General features: G+C 41.5%; 1 protein-coding gene across 1 annotated transcript in view; it reads right to left on the minus strand.

The window, feature by feature from the left end:
- Positions 1-9,447: 9,447 nt before the first annotated feature.
- The window catches only part of RNASE11 (ribonuclease A family member 11 (inactive)), a 30,798-nt gene continuing 27,651 nt past the window's right edge, over positions 9,448-12,594 (minus strand). Inside the window, exon 2 of the mRNA XM_037039779.1 lies at positions 9,448-10,211. Within this exon, the coding sequence (XP_036895674.1) occupies positions 9,598-10,188 (591 nt within the window). The 5' untranslated portion in view covers positions 10,189-10,211 and the 3' untranslated portion in view covers positions 9,448-9,597. The remainder of the gene's footprint in view (positions 10,212-12,594) is intronic.

Here is a 12,594-nt window from a genome sequence, read left to right on the forward strand (position 1 = left end):
GTTCTTTGTATGTGGGTGCTGCTTAACAATATAGTTTCTCTTTCTGTTATAAATGGTCTTAATATTAAACAGGTTGTTGGTTTTTCCTCATATTTGAGATAGCTAAAAATGTTTAAATTTAACACAAAAGCCATTTAACATCCCTTTGAGCCATCAAGACCCAAAGTAAGACAACTTCTTGTGTTATGGAAATACAGAATTTTTGTCTTTCTTTTCCAATATTTTACAGCAATAAAAACAAATTGCCAGTTTATGCCTTAACAAAGCATTCTTACTTCCTATGAAATTTCCACTCACCCTCTGCATTCCCTAGCTCTTGCATCCTTAACGACAGAGTGCAACTCTACTGTGGTATTTCTACTTACCCACTAGAAAACTAAGGAGAGGTCATTTAGCTCCAAAAGTCTGTGGGGTACGTGTTTAAATAGAAATACTTTTTAGACTTGGTTTTAAAATGAGAAAAAAAGGACTAATATCATCTTCCAGTTAAGAATGAGTAATACGGGCCCTGGCTAGTGTAGCTCAGTGGAGCACGTGCCTGCGACAAGGAGAAAATCTTTTTAAAAAATGAGTAATATGAACCTGATTTGCCCTCCCACCTGAAACAATAGAAAAAAAAACTGACAAAATGCTAGAAAAATTATTTCCAAGACATAAAACATCAAGCAACACAACACACTAGGAAACAAATAAGCTGAGCCCTACAATGCACTCTGCTTGCTATCTTGAGAGAGACTTCAGTAAAAGTGAAGGAAGAGTGAATTTAGGAACAGCCTGAAAACTGCCTGAATTGAGAGAAAGATATTGAGGAAATGAGGAAACTTGAGCCCATAGGGAAAAAGTACTAGAAAGGAGAAAGCTGACTCAAGACAGAAACTTAGAGACCTGCAAAGGGTTCCCCAAGTATTAGCAGCATACCTGTTATCACAAGTGTAGGAGAACACCATCTGAGGATGAGGAAGAAGCATCTAAAAGAATCAGGAGGAACTGTGTCTATTTCTTCTAGCCAGAATGAAAAAAATCAAAATCCATGGGGCATTAGGTAGAGTACTTAGGAAGGTCTTGCCTCAGTAGTGGGGAATGATTAGCTCTAGACTGTTTCTGCTCTGAACCTGCCTCAGGATCTTCATGGTTCCAAAAAACGTGTATCTGAACTTGATATAAGTCAGAAAAAAGTTCAAGAAGGTTTATGCCAAACCACAACAAAATATCTATACAAGGTAAATCAATAAGGTAAAATTCACAATGTTTGGCATCCAATAAAAAATTACTAACCATGCAAAGAAGCAGAAAAACACAAAGCTTAATGAGAAGAATAATAATTAATTGAAGATGACCAGGAAAAAATGACCCAGAATAAGCATGGAGTAAAGACATTAATACTACTCTTTATGTACAAAAAGTTAAGTAGGTTGATGGGAAATAGAAAAAAATCAAACTTCTAAAGATAGAAAGTATTGCCCTGGCTGGTGTGGTTCAGTGGATTGAGCACTGGCCTGCAAACCAAAAGGTCTCTGGGTTGATTGCCAGTCAGAGCACATGACTGGGTTGCAGGTCCCCATCTGGGGGCATGTAAGAGGCAACTGATCAATATTTCTCTCACCCATCAATGTTTCTCTCCCTCTCTTTCTCCCTTTCTTCCCCTCCCTCTAAAAAAATAAAATCTTAAAAAAAACTATTGTACAATGGGTGAAATAATACACTGCATGGGACTGATGGCAAATAAGACATTGCAGAAGAACGATTAATGAATAGAAAGGAATAGGAATAAAACACAGAAAAAGAAAACAAATGTGAGCCCTGGCTGGTGTGGCTCAGTGGATTGAGCGCGGGCCTTCGAACCACACAATTGGGGTTCGATTCCCAGTCAGGGCACATGCCTGGGTTGGAGGCCAGTTCCCACCAGGGAATGCACGAGAGGCAACCATACATTGACGTTTCTCTCCTCTCTCCTTCCCTATCCTCTCTAAAGATAGATAAATAAAATATTTTTTTAAAAAAAGAAAACAAATGTGAAAAGACCATCACATCAGTAAGCTCTAGAATGAATTCAAGTGACCTCCAATGGATAAGTTGAGTCCCTGAAGAAAAGAAGCAGGGAGATGAAAAGAAAATTGGAAGAAATAATGGCCAAAAACTTTCAAAACTTGATGAAAAGTATTAATTCACCAAGTCAAAGAAGCTCAACAAACTCCAAACACAAAAACACGAAGAAAACTGTACCAAGACACATCATAATCAAATTGGGAAGAGAAAAAAAAGCAATAAAGAGATAACCACAGAAAAAGCTTTAACCATACAAAAACTTTATTTTCTTTAGTCTCGCCTTTTGCTTTGATTTTTTTCCCACTTTGACTCAAACTGGCCTCACTCAGCATCCTGACTCACCCATCTCCCTCTCCTTTGCTTAATTATTAAGCCCTCAGGACAATGAGGTTCTGGTCAGTATCCAGTATTCTTAGAAACAAAACCTGGGGTCTGTTGACCACAGAAGCACTTTCAGTCAAACTAGAGATAACATCTAGGCCTCAGTTGTGTTTTAGTTCCAGAGCAACCCCATGGCTGACATCAGGACCTGATGCAATAATCAACTACCCCCAACCCTAGCATCGACCAATCCATGGAGACTACAACCCTAACTCCATTAGTCACCATGACTAATGATTTTTTCCCAATATGATCCATCTCCTGGAAGTCATGGGGCAGCCAGGTCTTTGAGCATGAGATACCTGTGACTCCAGGCATGGTGCCACCCCCTCAATAAATCCTTAACTTTCTTGGTTGCAAACTCCTGTTGGTGTCTTACTGGGCTTTGATGCACGTAGGCAAATGTACCCCTTCATTTCAGTAACACAGCCTCAGCAAAAAGAAACGCTGTGGACAGAGAAATGAATATAGGGGGTGACATTAGATTTTTCATCTGAAACAATATAAGTAAGAATATAGCGGGAAAACTTTATTAAAGTACTCATATAAGAAAACTATCAATACAGAAATTCTATGCCTGGCAAGAATATCTTTAAAACACTAAGGTAAAATAAAAACTTTCTCAGATTGAGAAGTTTAAAGAATTCATCACCAGGAAACCCACACTACAAGAAAGGTTAAAGGAAACTCAAACAGGGAGGGGGAGAATTAGAGGAGCTGCAAGTCCAACTGTACATCAGGGAATGAGAAACACTGTAAATGGTCACTACACAGGCAAATAAATGTTTTACTCTTACTATTTCATTGATTTAAAATATAAAAATAGTGTCAATGTATAATGGAATTTATATCATATTTCAAAGTAAAATGCATGACAATAACATAAAATCTGAAAGGAGAAAAATGGAAGTATATTACTGTATTGTTCTTAAACAATAAATGAACTAGTACTTTGTCAGTTGAAAGTATGCTATGATAAATTAAAGATATATACTAAAAATCCTGATGCAACCACTGAATTAACCAAATGAGGAGATATAAATTAAAATTCAACAAAAGAGATAAACAATAGAATCATAACAATTTTTTGACAAATCCAAGTGAAGGCCCCCAAAGATCAGGAAAAGGGAACAAAGAAGAAACAAAAATAAAAGAAAAAGATACTAGCTTCATTATTTGTACTAACCATATAAATAATTTCACTAAATGTTTATGGTTTAAGCATACCAACTACAAGCTGGTGCTAGTCAGATTGGATTTACAAAAACAAGGCTCACCTATACATGGTCTACAAGAAACACACTTCCCATGAAGACCTAAAGAGGTTAACTACCAGGAAAGGGTGTGAAATTACATGCCAGGCTAATGCTGGTCAAAAGAAAGCTGCAGAGGTTGCAGCAATATCAACCATATTTTCACTTACTCCTCCTATTCGTGTGTCCCTTCCCATTCCTAGTCCCCTTTTCTTCTTCAATTCAAATTTTAGCTATTTCAATGGACTATCTATCAAAATAAAGATTTTTGTCCTTTTTTCATAGATGCCTGCATCAATCACTTCAGATAACAAAAATATCTTTTTCTCCTAAGATATTATATAATTGTCTTATATCCAATGCCTTGTATAGTGAGGGTACATTTCTTTTATTTACACCTTTTTTAAAAATGTGGTTACAGTGAGTACAATTTTTATAAAGACAGCTGAGCAATTCTAGAATTTTCTAAAGGAAGACAAGGGGGGATTTAGTGGACTAAGGAGCTGTTCAGCAGCATCCCCCTAACAGGGCTTGGAGTGCGCTCAGGGTGAGTCCACCAGTTCATGCCATTCTCGTGCTTTTCCACCCGAGCAGCTCTGTGTCGTGCCCATTAGTGCTGGATGAACAGGCTGCCTCACAGGGACTGAAACCAGGGCAGAAGGAACACTGGCCTTTGAGTGAAAATCACACATGTGACCTGGCTCCAGAAATCTGTCCAATTTGTCACTTTATCCCTGAACAGTGAGTTTGAATGCAAGACACACAGAGAAGAACACACAAAGTCAAGTGGTGCACAGCCTGGAAGGAAATGAGAAAGCAGAAGCTATGAATGGTGCAGAAGGGACATGTGTGTTGAAGGCACAGTTCAGTAGAAAGAAGAACACATGGAAGCTGGATGAAGAAGGGGTATAAAGGGTCAGAAGGGGACAAATGTCACTTTGTGTGGGCAAGTTTCAAGAGCCTGTCCTCCCAATCTTGCTCCCCCCTGCCAGTCCCTTCTGTAACAGGCCCTGCCTCCTGTGCCCGGGAGAGCTCTCAGAAGGGGTATTTCTTGTGACGGGTCCAAGAACTCACTCAGCCCACATTCCTGAAATGGAGAACGTGGAGTTCTCGGAACAGCCCAAGCTGCTGACAGCAAGGTGAGCACAGGCAAGAAGCAGAACCTGCAGCTCGCACATGCCCCAGGCTCTGCCAGCTCCTGATGCCCTGCTCTCTGACCCTATGAAAAATAAGCCCCTGGGCCTACACAGGCCTTTCAGTGAGGTCCCCAACTCAGAAAGCCATCAGGGCCAGAACTGACGGAGTTGACTTTCTAGCCAGAAGCATGTATGAGAGGAGAAGAGTGTCATCAGTGAAGTAAAGAAACCAAATGTGCTGGAGTCTGAAAACTAGAATGGGGCTTAGTTCAAATTGTTCCCCAGAAAGACAGCAAATTTACCAACTTGTTTTCCCAGGAGGAGTGCATGAGAATGTCCTCTTTCTTGTACCCATGCCAGCATTATGTTATTTTTTAAATCTTATTTTTGCCGATTGGGCATGTAAAAAATGATATTACATTGTTTTTATTTATATTACCTTTAAAAGGAAGGAAATAATTTCCAATGTTTAATGATTCTTTCTTTTTGGGGGGGTAATTTTCTCTTTGTGTTCCTTGCTTATTTTTCTGTAGGTATTTTCATTTTATTGTATTAAATTGACAGACCTCTTTATATATTAAAGATATCAACCCTTTGTCAGCCATATGTATTGCAAATATTTCTTTTCAGTTGTATGCTTAACAATGTTCTGATCTAATTGTAATGAAAATAATGATAACAGCTATCATTCAATCCTCAAACAATCCTATGAGATGGAGTAAATTCAGGAGCGTCCCATCGTTATCTTTCTGTATAGTTATGGGCAAGTTTGCTTTTTCCTACCAAATAAAGGTGAATGGTGAAAAGCATGGCCTATGGAACCAGTGTCCTTGGTTCTTCCTGGGGTACCATTTGTGTGACTTTATACATTACCTCACTTTGTGCATTACCTACAGTGCCTCAGTTTCTTCACTACTGAAGTGGCGATAATAATAATCTACCTCATGAACGTTGTTCTGCGGTGTACATCTGTGTTTAGACCAGTGCCTGGCACATCATAAGGGTTCAGTTTTCATTACTTATTAATCATCCTTGTGGTAATTGTATGTGATCTTGACAAAGTTTTACACACTTTATAAGCGTGGAGATTTGGGGATGTTAAACAGTCACCTAAACCTGCCATTCTTTGGGGTACGAAGGATGTATTTCATGTTTGTGACACCTCTGCCAACTTCTTGGCCACTGTTTTAAAAGGAAACCTGACTCCTGCGCACAGGGCACTGCATTTGCTCCCAGATGCATCCGTGGCTAAGGGGCTTGGGGGTCCCCTGCCTTGCTAGTTCTGGGACACTGTGTGAGGAGTGGATGCTCTCTAAGTTAAATTGACTTGTTTTGTCCCAGGGCGATCTTTGAAAGCCCTGAATACATAGGCAGCAACCCTGTCCCCCCTAACTGGGATTGGAATCAGAATGTTCTCTAACTAGAAAGAAAGCTTTTAGTTCCTCTAATCTAGCGGTGTTGGAACTTTGGTGCACATCAGCAAACCTAACACTCTTCTAAACAACCTACATGCTGTTGTCCTTTCTCTTTTCTGCAGAACCCAGATCTTCTGGGTCAAGGCCCAGGAATCTGTATTTAATAATAGCTCCTAAAGTTACTAAATTTATTGGGGTAAGACTAAGCTGATGGAACTAAATCTCAAAGTATGAGGGATTTAAAAATATACATATTTATTTCTCTCTCGTTTAAAGGTTGGCAAAGTAACCCTGCTTCACTCATGAGTTCAGGCATGTGGCTTCCCTTCCTTTTGCTGTTCAGGCCATTCCTAGGGTGTTATAAGCATCTACATTATTAAGGTTGAGTCACACTCAAGCTCACTTTGGGAATCTAGCTGTCGGGAAAGAAAAAATCATGGAAGTGGCTTATCTAATGTCATAAGACCAGGACCTAGAAGTAGCACGTATCACTTCTGGTCAGAAAGCCTGGGTAGGGACGTCTGGCTGAGCAGCCCTGTGCCTTACAATACCTTTTTGTCTTGAGAGTGGGGGGTGGGGGTTTGGGGTGGGCAACCTGAGAGCTTCTGCACAGTGACTCTGATGCACATCTGAGTCAGAGAACCCACATCTAACCCAACCTCCCCATTGTGGAGAGAAGGAACCTGATACCCAGTGATAGGAAATGACTGTTTTTGGTGGGAGGTATTGAGTCAATAAAACAAATGAAGATTTACCTATGATGTTGCAAACACTCTCTCCTTACTTCAGCAACATCCTGGACACTTGAGGCCAGGGACTCGTTTCACTTCAGAATTGTTGATTAAAGAAACTGAGGGTACTTTACATTGGGAGAGCAGAGGAAATGATGAGAGACAAGGAGGGGGCTTCTCTTATGCCAAATAACCCCTCTCACTATCTCTTTCTCACACCTCCATAACAGCCCATTTTGAGCTGTCTTTCTCAACCCGACTCTCCATCTTCCTTGTGATTGTATCAGTCTCCTTCATCACTTCGTTTCATTTCCTCTAAAGTTTCCTTTCAGCTACAAGGATGTGACACACATCTACCTCTCAGTTAGTTTTATAACAAACACAGGTGACAGTTTGGGGGCTATTTCCAGTCAAGTGGAGCTTGTGACATTGAATGGACTCAGAAGATAGAATGAGAAAGGGAAGAAAAAGGGCATCAAGATCAGCCCACCAAAGAGGTGAAGACAAGGACACACGTTCTGTGGACTGTGAAGAGAGTGGCCTCAAAACAACAGAGACTGGGAAGGTGCTGGGGGACAGGCTGGGTAAGAAGAGAATGGAGCAGTAGCAGCCTTGAACACCAGTCAGAAAAGTTTGCGTGTGAAGCTATAAGAAAAATGGGGGGTCTCTGTAGCGTGGAAGCAGGAAAAAATTATGAAAACAATGTTTTAAAATCAGAAACCCCCTGCCTATTGTCATCATGAGGGACCTTAGGAGGCACATTATGTCAAAGGGGTGACAGGCTTTGATGGTGAGAAGTGCTAGCACTTGGGCCCTGCCTCTTTAAGGCACCTCTACATTTGGCATCTCTCAGACTTCATAGCATGATGACTAGATAGGTACTGGGAGGGCAGGATACCAAAGTCTTGGAACAGAGCACCAGAGCTCCTGATTCCTTTGGAGAAGTGGAAAGGTTTGGTCTTCAGAGGATGCGCCTGATATAAAAAGAGGTATTCATTCTGGGTTTTGCTCTTCTCTCCTGGTGAAGGAAGAAATCTGTACTAAGATCTGAAGCAGGCTGGATTTGCTTTTTCTTGCATATTACCAAAAATGTTTCCCAAAGCTTGAACAGTTTTGTCTCTGGGGCTGACATGCCCGTTACCCAGAGCTGGACTCCACAGTAGGAGTCTACTGTGGGAAAGAAGTTACTCAAACATGAACCAAGAGGGGACCCGCTGGACTGCTCAACCATGGACAGAGCTCACTCCATGGCCGACGAGTGGGTGGTGGCACCAGCCTGGCCACTTGGAAACTGTCCCTGGAATGAATCCCAGTGAGTACATCTTCCTTCCAGGGCCCTGGGTTCTTCTTTCACAGAGAAGAGGACTTTGTGCCCCAGGCATTTTCCTCTATCACTTTCTTCCCTGGCTGCCAAGTGCAAATTGAGTGCTAATTACATACCTATTTGGCCAAACCTAAGTGATTATTTTAATAAGCCACCACGCCAACAAGGAAAACCCAGCTAAAAATACAAAGGTATCTGCCGTCATGCTGCATGTTGACTAATTGTCAGAGTTCTGCAGTTGTGACGTAATGAGAATTCCACTTCAAATGTGATAAACACTATGAAAACTGATATACAAAGAATGGTGTACAAGTATTTCAGTGATGTGACATTCATTCACATGCATTTATTTAAAACTAGGACATTAAAAGAATTGCCTCAGGATGGAGGGAGGATGTAAGATGAGAAAACAGGAGTACATGGGCACACACTAAGGAACAAGATACCGGCCCATGTTTTACATAGAGTGTTGAACCATAAAGATGTACAAATAAACAATTGATAGTTAAAAAATCACACAATATCAGAAAACAAGACTGAAGATTAATTCTGCCTGGCGCTTGACATAAACTTCCTATTTCTCATCTTTCTGCCTCCTCTGCTCCTTCGTGGCTTGCCATTCTCTGCCCCAGGGAATCAAGAGTATCCTTGAGTAAAAATCACAATAAGCATTTTATTTTTTCTCTCTGTAGTGACCTGTGAACTAGATAAGGATGAGGAAGAAGGAATGAAAACTGCTCAGGGATGGAGCTGCTGACTGAGGGCAGCAGCTAAGGCACAGGATCTTTTTCCTCCAGCAGCTTCTGCAGGGCGGGCAGACCTCCGGCTGCACAGGCAGGAGCTCACATTTGTGTGCGTGCATCGGTGCACACATTTCCTTGAAGACAAGCAGTGACAATATCCCCTATGCTTATTCACTATTCCTCTGAATAATCTCAGTGGCAATACAATAATTTTTAATTATCTATGGTGGTTGGGGGCCTTCTTTTCTTAATCCTGTCAACTTGGGTGAACTCTGCTTCTTGGCCTTATAACTGTTAGGGTGGAACTCAGGTTAGTTGAGAGAAGGGGTGTGTGTGTGTGTGTGTGTGTGTGTGTGGAGAGACAGAAAGTATTTGCACTCCAAGATCAGTTATAAATTTTAATCAAATTACCCACAAATTTGGATTTTTCACTACTTCAGTTAGTACAAATACTCAGGACTTTACCATAGGGCTAAAATGGTAGATGCAGATAACAGAAGGCAACACACAATGACCACAATACACGTGTTCTTGTTAGATAGACTATCGTCCCACACCCCTGTGGGATTTACAATTTAAAGCCACTAACTAACCAGCTCATCAGAGAGTTGCCTGTTAGCACTGCCAATATCTCCTTTAATGAGGTAACACGGTGGTATTGGCACCTGGGGAACGGTTTGCCTGTAGTGAGCTGGCCCATCGTGGTCTCCAGTTCTGGGCTCTTAGAGCAGCTTATGTCAAGATCCTGCTCACACTTGTAGCTGGAGGCCTTGGGGATCCCACCAGTCACGTCCATGAAACCACGAATAGAGTTATTGCTCAACATGCATGACCCATTCGCTTGTGAAACTTTTCTCCAGATCACCATGTCATTGTAATTCTCTTTGTCATCACCTGAGCTGTTCCCCTTGGGGAAGCTATAATGTAATCTGAATGTCAGTGATGAAGATACAACATCCTTGCACGTGTGAAAGCTGGTGTTTGTAGCCGACAGAGTTGAGTTCATAAATACCTCGATGGTCTGTTTTTCTTGGTCACTGTCCGCCAAGTCGCCTTGCATCTCTTCCTCTGAGAATTCTTTTTTAATTGTCTCCACTTTGTTTCCTGAAGACCCTATAAGAATCAAGCCCAGGCTGAGTAGCAGCAGAGAGACCTCCATCTCAGACCCAGGGTAATTCTCCTCTGCGTGAAAGTAAAGAGTCAAAGATAAAAATAAGGAGAATATTAAGGAGATAGCTCTCTTTTCGTCATGACAGTTATTCCCAGGATTGATCCCATCCATGTAACTTAGTTTTACGGCTGTTAACGGAAGCGCAAATATGTGAAAAAACAACCAGCTGTGGGGTCTGAACCCAGCTTCAAATTCCTGCTTATCCACTAAGAAACAATTTACCTCATTTAACTGACCTCAGTTTCCCCATGCCAAAAAAAAGAGAATGTGAGAATTATATAAGACAATATGTTTGAAGTGCCCAGAACCTAGTAGTTATTTCTCTCCCTTTTCTCCTTGTCTGAAATCTCATTGGAAGGGTCTGTAACCTTCAAAACGGTCATGAGACTCACACTCAACACCTTCCTCACTATTGCTACACCCTTTACACCCTCCCGTGGTACCCGCCACACAGTAGCCACTTGAAAAAAAAAAACAATGTTATTTTCCCCCTCCCCCATTTATTTTTCCATCAATTCTCAGTCAAGGGACATCTGTCTTTACCAGTTTCTTGGGCACAGTTGATCCTCTGGAGAAAGCTTCTAACTTGTTGAAGGGCAAGAAGTGAAATTGCATTTGTTTCTTGGAACAAATTTGTTTCATGGAAGCGTTTGCTATTGGGTCTAACTGAGGGAAGGAGGGGCTAAAAACGCGGTAAGTAGAATTGTATGAGATCAGAGGAGGAGACAACATGGAACGGGGACAGTCAGAGGATCAAACGAAGTGTCCCTTTGGCTGTCTGAATCCCAGGGACCTGGGCAGCACCACTTCCTCTTCTGTGAAATCGTCACTGTCCATTTATTTATACTTTAACCCAAGGTGACTTCTTTCCTTCTTTGAAATCCCTACAGCTAAGATTATATTGCGCTTTACTTTATATGCTCTTTTTTTTCATTTTTCAAGTTGGTTGAGACATGTTAGTCTTTTCTCCCTCTTACTGAGGCTGAAAATTCCTTGAGCCTGGAACACATTCCTGCTTCTTTCTAGTCTGTACAGAGTCCAACAGGGACCTGTGTATACACAGATTTCTCAGCAATGTTTGTCAACAACATACCATGGCTTGATTGGTGAGGACAATTCTGTACTTGAAGTCAATGCTGGAAGGTTTGTATTGAGAACCCCAGAAAGAATGATTATTTAGAGTGGTAATTCATTCTCTTGCCCTAGCAAGATCTCATTGTTTTCTTTTTCTCTCTCTCCTTTAAGAGCTCCCTTCCCTCACACAAGCAGCTCTTGCATTATCACATTTACATCCCAACCACCACTCCTGCCCTTCCAATTCCTTCAATGCCCTACTTTTCTAAAACACCACTTGCAATGACACTACTTCAGAAACCTTCAACTGCTCCTCATTGCCCATGGGAGGTAATGGAACTCCCTGAGGCCGCTGAGTCAAGGCTCAGCTTGATCTCATCCCAACCTGCTTCTCAAGGCTCCTCTCCCATTATCTTGGTATGCACACTGGCTCTCAGAAAATCAGTGTAATCCACTCTTTCTGAACACACTCTATTCCATCTCTTTATTTTTGCTTTTTTCTTGAATGCCTATTTATAACACAGGAGCTCCAAGCTGGGGAGCTGCTTAAGTGTCCCTCATAGTCTGAAAAAACCACCCGGAGTGCAACGATGGCAGATCAGTGGAGAGAAATCACACCCCGCCTATAGTCTTGGGCTACTTATAGGGTTAGGGAGGGAGCAGTGGCAGGCGGGAGGGAGCCATGGTAGCATGTGGGTAGCTACAGGATTATGATAAACATGGGGGCCTTGAGGAAGCTAGGACACCAGATACAGGCTGTTTTCCTGACTCCCTTTCTCTGTTCCTCACACCTGTTCTCTGAGGAGGGGAGTTCACGTCTTGAGCTGCCCCACACTACTCCTTTCTCAAAATTCTTCAAAGCCCAATTCAGATCTCGTTCTTTTTTTCAAAATAAATTTTCTCACTACTTAAGTCTACCAAATCCATTTCTTTTGCCTCTGAACTTACCACACATTTCTTACACCACTCAATTGACATTAGTATCCATGGACTTGTATTTCTAATTATATTTAATTTGAAAATGTCCTGTGTGTAAAATGAGAGCAAAAGCCCAGTACTAAAAATATATAAGCCTTAGTAATTGGATTGACTGTGTATTTATTATGAAGAATTACATGGACATGTTCACATCTGTGCCTTGAGCACAGACTTGGTGCAGGGTGAAGGGAGGAGGGAAGAAGGGCCTGGGCTGTTTCCTAACCATCAGCTGCCATCAACACCGACAGTGGTCATAGGAATGCAGACATACAATAAGGAGGAAAATAAGAGGAAAAACTGTATAGGGATTCCCAGTTTTCCCGCAACATGTACTTCAAGTGG

This window comes from Sturnira hondurensis, unplaced genomic scaffold (assembly GCF_014824575.4).
Source record: "Sturnira hondurensis isolate 20B ecotype Veracruz unplaced genomic scaffold, ASM1482457v3 Scaffold0025484, whole genome shotgun sequence".
Lineage (NCBI taxonomy): Eukaryota > Metazoa > Chordata > Mammalia > Chiroptera > Phyllostomidae > Sturnira > Sturnira hondurensis.